This window comes from Somniosus microcephalus, chromosome 14, assembly GCF_052327205.1.
Source record: "Somniosus microcephalus isolate GS21.2 chromosome 14, FLI_Smic_1.0, whole genome shotgun sequence".
NCBI classification, from domain to species: Eukaryota; Metazoa; Chordata; class Chondrichthyes; order Squaliformes; family Somniosidae; genus Somniosus; species Somniosus microcephalus.
In genome coordinates, this window is record NC_141000.1 from 87820199 (window position 1) to 87839918 (window position 19720).

The following is a 19720-nucleotide window of genomic DNA, read 5'->3' on the forward strand; positions in this document are numbered from 1 at the left end:
GAGTTGACAGATTATGCCTCTTTGAGTGAGTTGAGCAAAGGGGAGGTTGACAAGGTGGAGCAGTGCTCCCTGTAAGGTGGCCTGAGACTCAGACGTACACTAATGTATAAAGGTCTTGTTAATTTTAGTGGGGTTAGGAATTGGTTTATAGCCTACTGTCAGTTCTGTTCTGTTCTGTTCTGTGCTGTTGCAAGGTATATGTTAGGCACCTTCCTGGCTTGTGCCCCTGATGATAATTAGCCCTAGTGTGTCTGAGGAGCTTTTCTGTTTCTGCTGACAACAGGCTCTTGAGTTCATCTCTGGCATGTACCAGAGCTCATTCCTGACTCTCCAGTCAATGCCCTTGATGCTGGGTTTCTAGTTCTGCTATTCTTTGGGTTTGTAATACTCTACACCTGTTTGGTGGAGAAGAAGATAATGATGAATCCCCTTAGACTATGGTAATGGAATCCTTTCTTTTCAAGGCATTGAACCATAGTGGGGTATGGTTCCACAGTTGCCCATTGCTCTCGTATCTTGCCCAGTGACATGGCTTGACAGTGCAAGTTGACAGGCTCTTTGACCTCATCGGGCATAGCAGCTAAATCTGGTCCTGAACTTGCTGATATCCACATGTGCACTTCCATCAGCACTGGAAATCCTAGCCATTCTTTTTACCCTTCCCCCAACCTAGGGGTGCTGAAGGTAATTGTAGCACCCTAACTACTGCTTGGGTTGAGATCCTTAACAAACCAAGGTTCAAATATGGGACCTTTATTGGGTTGTATAGCTTATCTATTCACTGACTAAACTCGGTGAGCCATTGGGCCAGCTAGTGCATTGATTTTAAAGCAAGGCTTAAATTTGTGTTTTACAGCTAAAATGCTTAATGCTACTTTTTTTTGTTGGGAACTGCTGTTCTCCCAAATTCAATAGCCAAAGTTTATATTCACATTGTCCCTTTTTTTTTTCTATTATCACCTCTGCATACTGCAGAAGTATGTTGATTGTGGGGAAAATTGCTAGATGTTTTTGACATGACTATTCACTCTCTTCGCACATGTAATGAGAGAAGTTTCCTGGCTCTTGGCGCTTTTCGTTATTGTTTGTGTAGACCAGTTACTCCACTGTCCTTTCCATGGACAGAGCCCATTTGTGTATTCTATGACATGGAGCAGAGTCATACTGTAAGAAACATAGAAACATAGAAGATAGGAGCAGGAGTAGGCCATTTGGCCCCTCGAGCCTGCTCCGCCATTCAATGCGATCATGGCTGATCATCCAATTTCAGTACCCGGTCCCTGCTTTCTCCCCATACTCCTTGATCCCTTTAGCCTTAAGAAATATATCCAACTCCTTCTTGAATATATTTAATGAATTGGCCTCTACTGCCTTCTGTGGTAGAGAATTCCACCGGTTCACCACTCTCTGGGTGAAGAAATTCCTCCTCATTTCTGTCCTAAATGGCCTACCCCTTATCCTTAGACTGTGACCCCTGGTACTGGACTCCCCGACCATCAGGAACATCCTTCCTGCATCTAGTCTGTCCAGTCCTGTCAGAATTTTATAAGTTTCAATAAGATCCCCTCTCATTCTTCTAAACTCCAGCGAGTACAAGCCCAATCGTCCCAATCTCTCCTCGTACGTCATTCCTGCCATCCCAGGTATCAGCCTGGTGAATCTTCGCTGAACTCCTTCCATGGCAAGAACATTCTTCCTCCGATAACCAAAACTGCACACAATACTCAAAGATGTGGTCTCACCAAGGTCCTGTACAACTGCAGCAAGACATCCTTGTTCCTGTACTCAAACCCTCTCGCTACGAAGGCCAACATACCATTTGCCTGCTTAACCGCCTGCATGCTTACCTTCAGCGACTGGTGCACAAGGACACCCAGGTCTCGTTGCACTTACCCTTCTCCCAATCTATTGCCATTCAGATAATAATTTGCCTTCCTGTTTTTGCCACCAAAGTGGATAACCTCACATTTATCCATGTTATATTGCATCTGCCATGCTTTTGCCCAATCACCCAACCTATCCAAATCATCCTGGAGTTTCTCAGCATCCTCCTCACAGCACACACGCCCACCCAGCTTTGTGTCGTCTGCAAATTTGGAGATATTACATCTAGTTCCCTTGTCTAGATCATTAATATATATTGTGAATAGCTGGGGTCCAAGGACCGACCCCTGCATTACCCCACTAGTCACTGCCTGCCACTCGGAAAAAGACCCATTTATTCCAACTCTTTTTGCTTTCTGTCTGCCAACCAGTTCTCTATCCAAGTCAATACCTTGCCCCCAATCCCATGTGCTTTAACTTTACATGCTAATCTCTTATGCGGGACCTTATCAAAAGCCTTCTGAAAGTCCAAATACATCACATCCACTGGTTCTCCCTTATCTATTTTACCAGTTATATCCTCAAAAAATTCCAGTAGATTAGTCAAGCATGATTTACCTTTTGTAAATCCATGTTGACTTTGTCCGATCCTGTCACTGTTTTCCAAGTGCTCTGCTATTACATCTTTTATAATGGATTCTAGCATTTTCCCCACTACCGATGTCAGGCTTACAGGTCTGTAATTCCCCGTTTCCTCTCTACCACCTTTTTTGAATAGTGGGGTAACATTAGCTACCCTCCAATCCATGGGTACTGTTCCAGATTCCATCGAATGTTGGAAGATGATCAGCAATGCATCTACTATTTCTAGGGCCACTTCCTTAATTACCCTAGGATGTAGATTATCAGGCCCTGGGGATTTATCGGCCTTTAATCCCATCAATTTCCCGAACACCATTTCCCTACAAATACTGATTTCTTTCAGTTCCTCCCTTTCATCCCTGTAATTTAGTATGTGACCTGGTAATCCCCTGGAAGTGCCACAAATTGGGATTTAACATCCTTAAATAGCCTGACATTTGCCTTATTGGTTAAGCTTATTGGACAAATGTGTAGATGATCGGTCTGTCATTCTCATTGAAGTGGTAGCTTTTCTATGCATTTGTACAGTTTCCACTGTTGGCTGTTTTTATCAAGATCCTAACATTAAACAGTGACGATCCAATTTTGCTACCTCAAAAGTTAGGGACTTCCCCTTTCTGTTATTGGGGCAGATATTCTACTGTAACCCAGATGGCTTCTTGACAGTCTGTCTATTAAAAGGGAGACACTAGCCAGAGGACCCATCCCTCCCCTGTGTGTATTCAGGTACATTAATTGCATACAGGATAATGTCCACAAATAAGCCTTGCAATATCAAGTGGAATAGATCTGCTGACTAATATCTTGCCAAAATTCTGAATTCATTATCGTGTGACATCTGCTACCTCAATGTACCTTCAATATCTGCTGCATTTGGGTTTGAAACCAGTTTTATCAGGATTTATGTGGCAGTTATCGTAGTTTCCCCAACTGCACTCTGACTGCTTCACCCAAATCACCACTATTAACCCATCTTATGAAAGGTGCTTGGATATCGAATGCAATTTACATTTTTTCAACCCCCAGTTTGGGTTTTGAATGAGGTACTTCACAAATTTGTGTACCTCAAGCAGGTAAACTGGCGCTCAAACAGCCTATCTGTTGTGTTGCGGGCTATAATCTAAATATATGTCCAAGCTAAAGTGGTATCCATTTTATTTGACTGTGCTTTTGTTTTGTTTTCCAATATACAAGTTGGGTTATATTGCAGATTTTATTTGTGGACACAAAATGGCATTAATCTTTTATGTCCGTGAAATAAAATATATACGTAAATGACTTATCACCTGTTTGTATTTTATGGGTCACGTAATTCTGGTTCTGCATGTGAAAGAAAGTACTGACAAAATGAATGGTTGAATATCTCGAATTTTTGCCTCATAACCAGAAAGAAATCTTGAGCCTGGGTCAAGGTCATTTCACCAGCCACATCTTGAACAAGTGACTATACACAACAACAACTTGTATTTATATAGCTCCTTTTAATGTAGTAAAATGTCCCAAGGTGCTTCACAGGAGTATTATAAAACAAAAAAGTCTGATGCAGAGCCAAATAAGGAGAAATTAGGGCAGATGACCAAAAACTTGGTCAAAGAGGTAGGTTTTAAGGAGCACCTTAAAGGAGGAAAGAGAGGTTTAGGGAGGGAATTCCAGAGCTTGGAGCCGAGGCAACAGAAGGCACGGCCACCAATGGTTGAGCGATTTATAATCAGGGATGCTCAAGAGGGCAGAATTAGAGGAGCGCAGATATCTCGGGGTGGGGGGGGGGAGGGCAATTGTGGGGCTGGAGGAGATTAGAGAGATAGGGAGGGGCGAGGCCATGGAGGGATTTGAAAACAAGGATGAGGATTTTGAAATTGAGGTGTTGCTTCACTGGGAGCCAATGTAGCTCAGCGAGCACAGAGGTGATGGGTGAACGGGACTTGGTGTGAGTTAGGACATGGGCAGCCAAATTTTTGATGACCTCAAGTTTACTTAGGGTAGAACGTGGGAGGCCAGCCAGGAGTGCTTTGGAATAGTCAAGCCTAGAGGTAACAAAGGCATGGATGAGGGTTTCAGCAGCAGATGAGCTGAGGCAGGGTGGAGACGGGCAATGTTATGGAGGTGGGAATAGGCGGTCTTAGTTATGCCGTGGATATGTGGTCGGAAGCTCATTTCAGGGTCAAATGTGACACCAAGGTTGCGAACAGTGTGGTTCAGTCTCAGACAGATGTTAGGGAGAGGGATGGAGTCGGTGGCTAGGGAATGGAGTTTGTGGCGGGAACCGAAAACAATGGCTTCGGTCTTCCCAATATTTAATTGGAGAAAATTCCTGCTCATCCAGTACTGGATGTCGGACAAGCAATTTGACAATTTAGAGACCGTGGCGGGGTCGAGAGAAGTGGTGGTGAGGTAGAGCTGGGTGTCGTCGGCGTACATGTGGAAACTGACGCTGTGTTTTCAGATGATGTCGCCAAGGGGCAACATGTGGATGAGAAATGGGAAGGGGGCCAAGGATAGATCCTTGGGGGACACCAGAGGTAACGATGCGGGAGCGGGAAGTGAAACAATTGCATACACATCAGTAGGGCTGCCACTGGAGAAAGCCACATACTTTCACGATACACTCTTCCTTAGATTTGTCAGCTAAGGAAGAAGTGCTGTTCCATAAGTCTGTGCTGGGGCAGGTGTTCTTCCTTCAACCAAGAGGAACTTCTGCCTCCTTAAATATAAATACTTCTGAATTAATCTGCTGTAGTACTTGGATGATGCTATACTGCTTTCAGTAAGTTAGGAATGGCATTTCATTACAAAACATTTTTTCGCTCTATCTGGTTAACTTTCTTGAAAATTCAATATAAAAATCAAAACTATTGATCATTGAGGTTTCATTGACAAGATAATAGATTAATAATGCATGTTTTTAAAATGTGGTTTTCATTTATTCTATCTTTGTGACAGATTTTCTTTTATTTAGCTGGAAAAGCTTTTCCTGTAACTCAATCTCAATTTCAAGACCGCATTATTTGGGATGGTAATGTCAACAGGGACGATGGTTCCATTATTATAACCAATATTAATTTTAAAGACAATGGAACTTACAACTGTGCTGTGTCAATTCCACCTGACTTCGGTTGGACTCCTGGTGAAATTCGCTTAAGTGTTGTTGAACAAGGTGAGCAGAAAATATCAGTAGTTCTAATATTATTTTGTGAAAATTGCAGTTTACTTGAAATCATCACAACCTATGACATGAGTGCTACATTGTTGGAGGTGCTGTCTTTCGGATGAGATTATAAACCATGCTTCTGCCTGTTCAGATGGTCATATAAAAAATCCTATTAACATTTGAGGAAGAGCAAGAAATTCCTCCAAGTAAAAAAGCTGCAGATGCTGGAAATGTGAAACAAAAACAAAACGTCAGTCATCAGTGGGGAGAACAGACAAGTTAACGGGGCAGATTTTGCGGTCGGCAGCGTACCTGTGGAGTATGCCGCCGGCATCCGAATGGAATACGAACTTACCTGATGGGGGCCCTCCTTTGTGAACTTGCTCTCTGATGCTGCATACTGGAGGGCAGCATAATGGCCCACAGATCCCGGGGCACAGCGTGTGCAGAAACGTACCTGGGATCACGTGGGCCTGGTGCTCCAGTCAGTACACTGAAGGGGAAGTGTCTATCTCCAATACTGGTAACTTTCTTTATATTGCATTTCACCTGATGTATTTTCAGAATAATTATAAGGACTAGGAGAATACATAGTTCCAAAATGGCATGCACTCACACTCATACATTTACACAGATTATTTGAGAATAAATTCTTAAATCTAATTTAGGAATTAGAGTTCTGATAAATCGTTCAAGCTCTGTGAAATTTCATATAAAATACAGGAAACGTTATATTCGGCACCGACGGGACCGAGCTGTTGCCGATCTATCAAAACTGCCGGACATACAAAGTTAATGTTGAAGCATACGGAGATCTGACAACAAACACTGTTGCTTAGCAACAGCTTCAAACAGTCGGCCCGTACCTTGGAAGCGTCTCTGTAGCTTAGCAACAGCTTCAGAGAGACTTTCCAAAGCCTGACTGTTAAGGAAAAAAAAGCCACAAGAAGAAAAACAACCTAACAGAACGGCTCCTGATTTCTGCCGGTAGATCGAGGTTTCCGGACATACATCCTCCGGATAAACCAAAGTCTCCTGTAACATGGACAGGGGATACAAACATAAATACAACAGAGCCCAAACAAATATCTGGAAAATCTGTACATTAATCATTGGAGTTGTTTCAGGCAGTTTTACAATTCATTCCGGAGCTAATAGAATGAGTAACTGTCTCTATCTAATCCCCTTACGCTGATGCAAACAGGCCCTGTGCCTATTTGCATCAACTGTAAAATGTTCTTCTGTAATTGCTGGGCAATTAGCCCAACTCTGCGCCAGCAATTGGGATTTCCAAGGCTGTGCCGATCACCTGTCAAAGCGTAACTTTACAGATCGCAAGTTCAGGGTTTAGCATATGTACGCATGCGTAAACCCTGAACTTGCAGTCCATTTCAAAGGCGGCATGACTGTCCGAGTACGCCGTCATACCAACCGCAAATTCTGGCCCAAAGTTTTGGGTTTTGAAGATGTGCCTGCATCTGAAACGTTCACTTGTCCATTCTCTCCAGCAATTCTTACTGACACACTGTGTGCATCTGTAGCATTTTCTTTGTTTCTTTAAGAAATTTCCCTAGTGTTCCGGCTAAAAATCACGAAAAGAAGAACCTGGCCTTTCATTAATTTGCTGTTTGAGAGATGTTGCCATGTGCAATTTGGCTGCTGTATTTGCTTATGTGTGCACTTCAAAGGTTGTAAAGTGCCTTGGGACATCCTGAGAATGTGAAAGTGATATGTAATATGCAAGTTGTTTTTTTGTTTTTCCTTTTTTCAGGTTCTTTATCCAAACGTGCGGGAGTCATTGCAGGTTCGGTCATTGGTGCAATTGCAGGTTTAATGCTAATTATTGGCATTGTGTACTACTTCAAGAAAAAGAAGAGGGGCCAACGAAATGGCTACATTGGGTAATTTTTTTTTATTGTTACACATGAGTTTTACTACATGGTGAAATATTGTGCAAATTTGACAGTGCAAGTAAGCTCCAGTTCAAATCCATGGAGATTCAGCGGGTGAATTGTGTGCATATCCGAGTTTCTTTTCCCTTTAAGGGCAAAATACTAACATTCAGTGAAAATGTTTACTTAAATTTTTCCAATTTCTCTCATTTTATGATTTTGTTTTTGTTTTGCAAACCATCTTTGAAATCTGTGACATTGGGTACATGAAACACAAGATACAAGAAAAATATGCGTGCTCTCAATGTTTTAAAACCATCTTTTCTCCCCTGTAATAAATACTGATGCTAAAAACTGCATTGGGCAGTATGCTAATTCAAAAACAAAAAGCATGTACAAACTGCACACTTTTGGATACCCCTTCTAGATTAATACTTTGAATACTTTTCATATACTAGAACTTCATCTGGTTGTGTATTTTATGGTTTATCTTTTTTTCTTCCTTCACCTCTCCCTTTACCCTTGTCCTTGAGGGTAAAATTCTACGTGCATCATCAGCCACCTTTTCACCAAAATGACCACCTTTCATCTGTGGACCTAAACAAGTGTTAACAGACCATTCAACTGCTGATTATGATCTGCTTTTACCTGACCACCGTCGCTATCCAGCAGCTGACATTGCAAAGTGATTAGCAGTGGAAAGCATAGCTGTTTTTCTCCCTCTCTAGCTAGAGGTGCTAAGGCCAATTCCCGTATTCCCCACCCCACCCATGGTTGAGAGCAGCTAACTCCGTATAGACCAAGAATTCAACCTGGAATCTTTTCTACCTGTATGGTTCAACATATACTACCTGTTGCATTTGCCCACTGAGGAACAACTTTGCCACGTATTTCTATTAAAATGAAATGATTAGCTTTTATTCTGCTGTTGCCTTTAAACCAAAATTGCTAACCCTTAGTATGGTCATTGGTTGTGTGGGAACCTTGCATCAGTGATGTGTATAGCAAATTCATATTGCTTGCTTTCAATCAGTATAGCTAAAATATTCCCATGAGAGTTCAAGAAGTGAATGATGAGCATGTATTTCGCAAAATATGTCGCATCTCGCGTGACTCTGACAATTTATCACTTTAAAAAAAAAAAAAGCTGTATTCATTGTTTGGGTTAGGGAGGGGATAATGGCCATTGTGCAATAGCTGCTGAGAGCAGGATTGGACACAGTTGTGCTACCTCCTCTGGTTAGCTAGCTTACACACATTTCCTGTCTGCTCAATCTCAAAACTTGCACATAGAAACATAGAAGATAGGAGCAGGAGTAGGCCATTCGGCCCCTCGAGCCTGCTCCGCCATTTAATGAGATCATGGCTGATCATCCAAACACAGTACCCTGTCCCTGCTTTCTCCCCATGTCCCTTGATCCCTTTAGCCTTAAGAAATATATCTAACTCCTTCTGAATATATTTAATGAATTGGCCTCAACTGCCTTCTGTGGTAGAGAATTCCACAGGTTCACCACTCTCTGGGTGAAGAAATTCCTCCTCATCTCAGTCCTAAATGGCTTACCCCTTATCCTTAGACTGTGACCCCTGGTTCTGGACTCCCCTGCAATCGGGAACATCCTTCCTGCATCTAGTCTGTCTAGTCCTATTAGAATTTTAGAAGTTTCAATGAGATCCCCTCTCATTCTTCTAAACTCTAGCGAATATAAGCCTAATCGACCCAATCTCTCTTCATACGTCATTCCTGCCAGCCCAGGTATCAGTCTGGTGAATCTTTGCTGCACTCCCTCTATGGCAAGAACATCCTTCTTCAGATAAGGCGACCAAAACTGCACACAATACTCAAGGTGTGGTCTCACCAAGGCCCTGTACAAATGCAGCAAGACATCCTTGCTCCTGTACTCGAATCCTCTCGCTATGAAGGCCAACATACCATTTGCCTTCTTAACCGCCTGCTGCACCTGCATGCTTACCTTCAGCGACTAGTGCAAAAGGACACCCAGGTCTCGTTGCACTTCCCCTTTTCCCAATCTATTGCTGTTCAGATAATCCGTCTTCCTATTTTTGCCACCGAAGTGGATAACCTCGCATTTATCCACATTATACTGCATCTGCCCCATCACCCAACTTGTCCAAATCATACTGGAGTTTCTCTGCATCCTCCTCACAGCACACACACCCACCCAGCTTTGTGACGTCTGCAAACTTGGAGATATTACATCTAGTTCCCTCGTCTAGATCATTAATATATATATTGTGAATAGCTGGGGCCCTAGCACCGATCCCTGTGGTACCCCACTAGTCACTGCCTGCCACTCGGAAAAAGACCCATTTATTCTAACTCTTTACTTCCTGTCTGCCAACCAGTTCTCTATCCAAGTCAGTACCTTACCCCCAATCCCATGTGCTTTAACTTTGCACGCTAATCTCTTATGCGGGACCTTATTGAAAGCCTTCTGAAAGTCCAAATACACCACATACACTGGTTCTCCCTTATCTATTCTACCAGTTACATCCTTAAAAAATTCCAGTAGATTAGTCAAGCATGATTTACCTTTTGTAAATCCATGTTGACTTTGTCCGATCCTGTCACTGTTTTCCAAGTGCTCTGCTATTACATCTTTTATAATGGACTCTAGCATTTTCCCCACTACCGATGTCAGGCTTACCGGTCTATAATTCCCTGTTTTCTCTCTACCACCTTTTTTTAAATAGTGGGGTTACATTAGCTACCCTCCAATCCATGGGAACTGTTCCAGAGTCTATAGAATTTTGGAAGATGACCAGCAATGCATCTACTATTTCTAGGGCCACTTTCTTAAGTATCCTAGGATGTAGATTATCAGGCCCTGGGGATTTATCGGCCTTCAATCCCGTCAATTTCCCTACAAATACTGATTTCATTCAATTCCTCCCTCTCATTAGACCCTATGTTCCCCAACATCTCTGGGAGGTTATTTGTGTCCTCCTTTGTGAAGACAGAACCAAAGCATGTATTTAATTGGTCTGCTATTTCTTTGTTCCCCATTATAAATTCCCCTGATTCTGACTGCAAGGGACCTACACTTGACTTCACCAATCTTTTTCTCTTCACATATCTATAGAAGCTTTTACAGTCAGTTTTTATGTTCCCTGCAAGCTTACTCTCATATTCTATTTTCCCCCTCTTAATTAATCCCTTTGTCCTCCTTTGCTGAATCCTAAACTGCTCCCAATCCTCAGGTTTGCTGCTTTTTCTGGCCAATTTATATGTCTTCTCCTTGGATCTTATGCTATCCCTAATTTCCCTTGTTAGCCACGGTTGAGTCACCTTTTTTGTTTTATTTTTATGCCAAACCGGGATGAACAAATTCTGTAGTTCATCCATGCGATCTTTAAATGTTTGCCATTGCCTATCCACCGTCAACCCTTTAAGTAAGCTCCCCAATCCATCCCAGCCAACTCGCGCTTCATGCATCATAGTTTCCTTTATTTAAATTCAGGACCCTAGTCTCTGAGTCAACTACTTCACTCTCCATCTTAATGAAGAATTCGATCATATTATGATCGCTCCGACCCAAGGGCCTCGCACAACAAGACTGCTAATTAATCCTTTCTCATTACATAATACCCAGTCTAAGATGGCCTGATCTCTAGTTGGTTCCTCGACATATTGGTCCAGGAAACCATCCTGTATACACTCTAGGAATTCCTCCTCCACAGTATTGTTACTAATTTGGTTAGCCCAATCTATATGTAGATTAAAGTCACCCATGATAACTGCTGTGCTCTTATTGCACGTGTCTCTAATTTCCCGTTTAATGCCATCCCCAACCTCAGCATTACTGTTTGGGGGTCTGTATACAACTCCCACTAATGAATTTCTCAGCTCTACCCATACAGATTCCACATCATCAGAGCTAATATCCTTCCTTACTATTGTGTTACTCTCCTCTTTAACCAGCAATGCTACGCCACCTCCTTTTCCTTTTTGCCTGTCTTTCCTGAATATTGAATACTCCTGGATGTTGAATTCCCAGCCTTGGTCACCCTGGAGCCATGTCTCCGTAATCCCAATTATATCATATCCGTTTACATCTATTTGCGCAGCTAATTCATCCACCTTATTACGGATGCTCCTCGCATTAAGACACAGCCTTCAGGCTTGTTTTTTTAACACTCGGTCCTTTTAGAATTATTATTTACTGTAGCCCTGTTTGATTTACACCCTTGATTTCTCTGCCTTCCACTTTTGCTTTTCTCCTTCCTGTCTTTTGTTTCTATTCTTGCTTCCCTTTCCTCTGTCTCCCTGCACAGGTTCCCAACCCCCTGCCATTTTAGTTTAAACCCTCCCCAATAGCACTAGCAAACATTCCCCCTAGGACATCGGTCTCGGTCCCGCCCAGGTGTAAATCGTCCAGTTTGTACAGGTTCCAATGTCCCAGGAATTTGAATCCATCCCCCTTGCACCATTCCTCTAGCCACGTACTCATCTGAAATATCCTTCTATTTCTACTCTGACTAGCACGTGGCACTGGTAGCAATCCTGAGATTACTACCCTTTGAGGTCCTATTTTTTAATTTACCTCCTAACTCCCTATATTCAGCTTGTAGGACCTCATCCTGTTTTTTACCTATATCGTTGGTACCTATATGCACCACGACAACTGGCTGTTCACCCTCTCCCTCCAGAATGCCCTGCAGCCGCCCCGAGACATCCTTGACCCTTGCACCAGGGAGTCAACATACCATCCTGGAGTCTCGTTTGCGGCTGCAGAAACGCCTATCTATTCCCCTTACAATAGAATCCCCTATCACTAGCTCTCCCGCTCTTTTTCCTCTCGTCCTGTGCAGCAGAACCACCCATGGCGCCAGGAAGTTGGCTGCTGCTGCCTTCCCCCGATAAGCCATCTCCCTCAACAATATCCAAAGTGGTATATCTGTTTGAGAGGGGGATGGCCACAGGGGACCCCTGCACTACCAGCCTGCGCCTACTACTCTGCCTGGCGGTCATCTGTTCCCTTCCTGCCTGTGCAGCCTTTACCTGCGGTGTGACCAACTCATTAAACGTGCTATCCACAATGTCCTCAGCATCGCGAATGCTCCAGTATGTATCCATTCGCAGCTCCAGCGCCGCAATGCGGTCTGCCAGTAGCTGTAGCTGGATACACTTCCCGCACACATGGTCATCAGGGACACAGGAAGTGTCCCTGATTTCCCACGTAGTGCAGGAGGAACATGCCACTGGGCTGAGCTGTGCTGCCATGACTTACCCTTTAATTAATTTAAATTAAATCAAATCAATACCACTAATTACACTACAATTATATGATATACTCAAGGGGCCTTGTTTACTAGCACTCCCTGCTACACAACAGAGACCTTAGAAACTATAACCACAAAAATTAAGATCTTCTAAACTTTATAAACTATTAACCTTAACTGTCAAACTATAGAGTAGTATAAGTACTCACCTGGCCGTACTCACCCAATCAGCTGCTTCCTCTTGCTTGCGTCACTTTTTGAATTGTGACGTGGCTCTGGATCGCCGTAACCAGTCTGCGAGATTGATAAGCCTCTGGGGGAAAAAAAAAAGCCCGCGAAAGTGAGTTTAAATACTCGCTGTTCTCTCCTGTTGCTCCCGACACTGGCCTGTGTTTAAAAAAAAAAAAAAAAAAAGCCCACGAAAGTGAAAGATAACTAATGGCTACTTGCATGTCTGGTGAGTAAAGGACCAGGTTTAGCTGTTGTGCCCCCTAGTTGAATACTCTGTTAACCCTTGATGTCAAAGTTCACATGTGGACACATGTACCATTTTCTTCCCTTTTTTTCTTTCCTGAAAGCAGTCTATATGCACTGGATGCCTCTAGTACAGGAAACTTTCGATTTACCGGCACCTAAATAACCGGAAATCTCGGTTAACCGGCAAAATTCAGGAGTAGGTTTTACTTCATTTGTATTTGCCTTCTTCCATCTGTGCTGTGCAAGGGTGTGGCTGCAGCTGTTGCTAAGCTACAAAGACGCTTGAAACTTGAGGCCATTGTTCTACAGTTGTTGCTAAGCAACAGGGTTTGTTGCTTTATACGGAGCTGTCAGTTCTCCCTATCTTTTACTATAGCGTTCGGTTATCCGGAATTTTTGATGAACCGGCACCACGGCGGTCCCGTCTGTGCCGGATAAAAAAAAGTTTCCTGTACCATGCACTGCTTCCTAGGTCAATATGTTTCTAGTCCAACAAGGAAGGAAACATTGCTTGATTTGGTTCTGGGAAATAAAATGGGGCAAATAACTGATGTGAGAATAGGAGAACAATTTGGAAATAGTAATCACAACATAGTTCCAATGTAAGAATAGAAAAGGATAACGAAGAGCCAAAGATAAGGGTTCTGAACTGGAAAAAGGCACGGTTCTGATCCACATATGTATAACTTACACAGCATGGGCTTTGAAGTTTTAAGACAAGATCTGAAATGTGTTTGAAATCCCCAAAATGATTATGCCTACAGTGTGTAAATGTCAAAAAATGAAGATGTTGGATAACCATGAGCAATGCAATACAGTACACTGGTGCAACAGTGCCACAGCATGGCAGAATATGGCTTTACACCTGTAATTTCCCCCCGTACAAACTCCTGATCTTCACCGTGTCATCAGTCAATCAAAAACAGAAGCCACCAGTTTCCCTATAGAGAAGACACATTGTAGGTATAAAGTCCTTTTGGGGATTTCAAACAAATTCCAGATCTTGGCTTAAAACTTCAGGTGCCATGTGTAAATTGGCAGCCGCTCCAGACCCAAGTCATCTACCTCCCATTCTTTCTTGATATTCTGGGCTTTGTCCTCCTCTACTTCTCATGCAGCAGTGCCCCATTTCTTCTCCTCCAGCAGAATAAAGAACGTATAATACAGACACTAAAGCTTGTCAGGTTCAGTGGTGTTGGACGCTCTCACAAGTGACTTTTTTATTGATGTTTTCTCTTGCTGCCCTTAACTGCTTGTACAATAGTGTAAACAGTGGATGCAATAATAGTACCCCCTTGTACCCTGAACCAGATATTCAGGTCTTTCAGATGTGGTGTTCTTCAATTTCTCTGAAGGCAAATGGAGCAAAGGTTTGGTGAGAACAGACCTGGTATAAAATGAATCGATAAGCTGCATGTTCACAGTAAAGTGAACATACAGAATGGCAATTATAATAGGACTCAATTAATTCAACCAATGCAACTTCACAATAGAAAATAAAGAACAAGCCATGTTTACCCACATCAGCAGTAGGTTATCTTCCTTCAACAAGATCATTTCTGACCATTCTCTGCTACACTGCGCTGTAGAAGCACATGTGGGGGCATCTGAGTTTACAGTATCCAGGTTGTATGTCAAGGGGGATGCGTTGTTGCATCTCTTGGGTTATGTTATCGTATGAGTTGATACTGGGCAGTATGAGTCAACTCGAACATGAAGGAGATGGGAGTCACTTCAGGGAACAACTGACACCACTGAATCCAAAAAGGTATCTGCAACAGACTCCAAATATGTAACAGAATTTAACCTAATAGATTTAAAAATTATTAGCATTTGGCTGAATAGCCAGCATCAGTTGACCCACCTGTAGGTGTAGGTGTGGTAATCCTTGTGTAGCATTGTAAAATTACTATTACAGAATGTGAAGTGTGTTACTAATGTAGGAAGGTATTTAAGGGAAGTGTGTGTTACTAACGTTGGATGGCATTTAAGTTTAAAGTCTGGTACTATGAGATCATGTAACCACAAAAAATAAGATTTCTTCATTGCAGAGGCATTACAACGGTGTACTTAGCTAATAATACTAATCACTGCAATAGTGATTTGTTTGCTAGTATGTGAAAAGTGATTAACCAATTTAGCTGTTTTGTCAATGGGTTTCTTTCTAATCAGAAGAATTTAACTTAGAAAATGGATACTACTATGGCAGCTGTATGCATTTAAAAGTAGTTGAATGTCACAGAGCAGTCACATTACAATAGTTAGGTCCAGCCCTGAAGAGATTACATCTTTCACTGGTTTCCTTGGCATTGATTCAGGAATCAATTGATAAGTGTCGCCTCATTAAAATTTACTGTTTAGTCCTCTGGTCCTAAGTACTTAAATGTTTAAATTTTGTAATTACCAACCATAATGCTATTAATACAAATAATGTATTAATACAAATGTTTAATCCCGAACAGAAGCTGATGAGCATGTTGTGATTTTCTGTTTGTTTTAGATTTTGAACAGAATTTTTCCCCCCCCTAAAATTAAGTTGTTTTGGTATTTCTCTACACTAACAATTTATCTAAGCTCAAAATAGCTAAATAACCAAACTATCATGATACAGCTTTTGAGTATCAGCTAATAGTCACCTGAAACCATTTTATTAGCCGTCACCCTGGCTGCCACAGGAAAATGAGGCCTCCTTATCTCAAGGGGAAGAGCAGTATTGATGAAAAAGTCTCTGGCTCAAAATGTCCAACTTTTTGATTATTAACATTGACTATTGCAGGGACTTTTAATAACTTAATCAGTAGTAGTGAGCAGTGCTGCAGGTTTAAAATCTGTGTCTGGTGAGCCAATATTTTTAACAATTGAATTTTCCATTTCCTGACCAAGAGCCCTGTTGCTTATGCACTTTGTGCAGAGGGATTAGTTTCATTTATGGACATGTGGGAAGGTGTAATCAAATCATACTCTGATCAATTTTTTTTTACTGAAGTGATTCGAACACTGTCGGTGTCAAGGCTCCTGAGGAACCAAAGGATGGTATCTCGGTGTCTTTCTCCTTAGCTGCCCACAATGCCCTCCTTATCTTCAGGATCTATTTGGATTTTTTAAAATATCCCCAGGACAGCACTTGGAAGATGGTCAAGGCTGTGTTTGTGGTTTTATTAGTACCTATGCTTCTAGCAAAAAGGATGTTTAGGCTTCCCAGCTTTGATTTGGAAGAGTGAATCTCAGCACAAGACAAATAGAATACCTGCCTTGCCCTACAAGAATCCCTGACTTCCAATATTTAATGACTACCAATAGAAGTTGTCTACTGGCATATTCTCTGACTATAAACATCAAAGTAGTCAAGGCATACCAGCATTGCACTCTTGGAGTTGCCAGGTTGTCAGTAGGCCTGATAGGCTTTTATCCTGAGCTGTATAAATTGAAAGCTGAAGCATCCTTGGATAGTATTGGCACTCTTTGCACACTGTCCTGTAGTGTGCCTAGATAGAGTGGACCATACAACTTTGGATGCAACAGGCCATTGTTGGAGAGCATGGGAAGGACTTGGCTTCAACCAGTGCATCTTCTAGTAACTGGTACTATCCTCTAAATTTGGAAAGATGCTTTCATTCCAATACTGAAAAATGACAAAAAATCCTCATCTTGAGTCAATTATTGGCCTATTTCTTTTTTTGTATTGTGATTTTTCACTATGGTGTTGGGCCCTAATTTTTTCACTTCCAGTACAGAATTTTAACAATTGCTTAAAGTTCATATAAATCATGTCCCCCTCTCTCTTCCTTATTCTCACAAAACAGTTCTATCATTGGGTTAATCAAATATGACCTACCCATCACAAATCCATGTTGACTATCTGTGGTCAGTCCGTGCCCTTCTAAATCAATTTTTAATCTGTAATTATAGTCTCTAGTAATTTTTCTATTATTGACATAACTATCACCAGTCGATAGTTAGCTGGCTTATCCCTTTCCTGTATTTGAACAGAGCTGTAGCCTATGGCACTGCTCCAGTCTTTAATAAATTTTGAAAAGTCATTGTCTGACCCTCCTCTACTTTCTCACCAGCCTCCTTCAGTATCCTGAGGTTTGTAGCATTTAATCATGGACCCTCAGTCCCTTATCTGTTTCGTGTTGGTGCATAAGTCTATGATGACCCTTCTATTTGTTTGTCTACAAGCTTTTGAAAACTTCTCTTGCTCTCCTGTAAAGACCGAAGCAAAGTATTCATTTAAGCAACTCTGCTCTTTCCTTAGCTATCATAATCTCAGCCGCTTGCCAACTTTCCTTGTACGGCTAGTTATATACTGACTCGGAAGAATTATTGAATACGTTCTATAAATCTCCAATTTTAACAATCTTTGGCTGTATTCTCACAGTCTATTTCTGGTTTAAAGTCCCCCATTATCACCTCCACACACACTTCAGTTGACAATATGGAAGTATGTAAAGGACAAACAGTATTGTAACATGCACCTTTTTTATTCCTTAGCTCAACCCACAGAAACTTTAAATCCATATATTATTAAAAGTATTACTTCTAATACACAGTTCCCGCTTGTCACACTTCCTGTGTCACGATTTAGTTACACATGGGTGCAATGCCTGAGTATTACTTTTTAATTAAGGTATGTATATTTTTCAGTTCCCCTATTAGGTGCCACTGCTATTCCACCAAGCTCTGTTTCCAAAGTCCATTGCTCTAGGTGGCACTGCAGGTAGAGTAGCTGAGTCATATGAGCCAGAAAGAACTCGATTTCTGTGGTTGGTTGGTTGATCTTGGTTGGAGTAGCAGTAGAGAGATCATATATGAGCAAGGAATCAATACCTTCAAGAGGAGAGAAAATTGGGGAACGTATAGTGGAGTTAGTTTCAGGGGCGAACCTGTTGATTCCAAAATTTAGAATAAAAATGTCTTGATTTTTGCCTTCTCTTAAATAACTATTTTAAAGATCCAGAAGTGTCCTGGTTGTGTTAACAGAATACCATGTTCTATTCAAGCGCTGGTCAAAGCCATACCAGTTAAAACTGGTACATTGTGTAGTGATTTACAGCATTAGTAAAGATTTGAAAAGCAATATATTTAATTGAAAAAGATCTTTTTACCAGAAAGATAAATTAATAGTTCACATTTTTTGCTTTCTGTAAAATATTAAATATAGTAATACTGTATGGTGCCAGAAAATCAGTGCACGTGTGGCTAAAGGAATTGATATATGTAAACTTGTAAATTTTTTGGTATAAATGCAGTTGGTAAAATTGAGGGAATTTATGTATTAATTTGAGATCTGCTGTTAATTGCTATATGATGTAGCATCATTCAGAATATTGTCATGATTTATTTTCCTTGAATTATTTCTCTTCATGTAATTCAGTGGAAAGGAGAAGAGCTGATCCTGAATACCAGTAAGTGGTGGCCAAAATTCAGCAACATCTTAAAGATCTATACTTATTTAATATTGCACTGGGGATGTACAAACCTAAACTGTGTGTTTGTGCATGAGGGATGTGGTTGAAAATCTAATGCTAGCAGTAAAGCCAGAAGCATAAGTTTAAATTGCATTTTGTGTGAAATTTTCATACTCTGACTTGCTGTAGAGAGTTTTGCAATTGAGACCAAGAGAAATGAGGGAGAACTAGCATTTCTGTTCTGTGACTCCTGCTAGACTAACCTATGAATGGCTTCTGTGGAAATAACACCTGCAGGGTGGTAGCCTGGATTGCAGAGGAGAATGGACAAAACATTACTAAAATAAAATAGAAATTGAACAGAACATGTCCTGCATATATCCATGCTGTGATTTACGTCAACTTGATTCAGTTAAACAGAGTTTTGCATTTAAGCAAATAATTTTACAATCTGATCGTGGACTTCAACAGTTGCAAGTTAAAGTGCAACATTCTAGCATTGAAGCATCATTTCATTATTTTCTTGTCAGTAGCTTAAAAATGGAAATTGCAAGTTTTCACACCATTGATATCGATATACAGCTAGACAAACCTAAGCATAACCAAAAATATTGCAAAAATCTGAAAGCCAGAAGTAAAATGTGAGAAAATACTTTTTGATTTAGTTTATCAAAAGATTTTTCTTGTAATAAAACATAGTTTTGATATATTAAAATGTTTATTGTTTTGATCACCTTCATCTTGATTTTCCTTAGGGGAAGATTTAATGGAAATTTACTTTTTTTTTAATAAAAGTGCCATTTTGCGAATGCTGCCTGCCATCTCCTGACATGTCATATCACTTTGCAGTCCTAGAGGACAGTAAATAGCCAGCTAATTTTAGGAAAGTACTGTGATACAGCATTCTGGATGTTAATATCAATTGTGCTTTTAAAAAAAAAAAAAAAAAAAGTTTCTAGAATCCTTTAAATGAGTTTAGTCAAAGGAGATTAAAACTCGTTACTGGATCTTATTATTGAATCACATACGATATCTTTATGGTTCCTTTTAAAGTATAGCTTTATACTTGATTTACAAATGGT

The 19720-nt window shown here is 41.1% G+C and overlaps 1 protein-coding gene across 1 annotated transcript in view; it reads left to right on the top strand.

Moving 5' to 3' along the window:
* LOC147107666 (myelin protein zero-like protein 1) overlaps positions 1–19720 on the top strand; it is a 53945-nt gene that overhangs the window by 17969 nt on the left and 16256 nt on the right. The window contains 2 exon segments of the mRNA XM_086006891.1: positions 5407–5620; positions 7386–7515. Of these exon segments, the coding sequence (XP_085863017.1) occupies positions 5407–5620; positions 7386–7515 (344 nt within the window).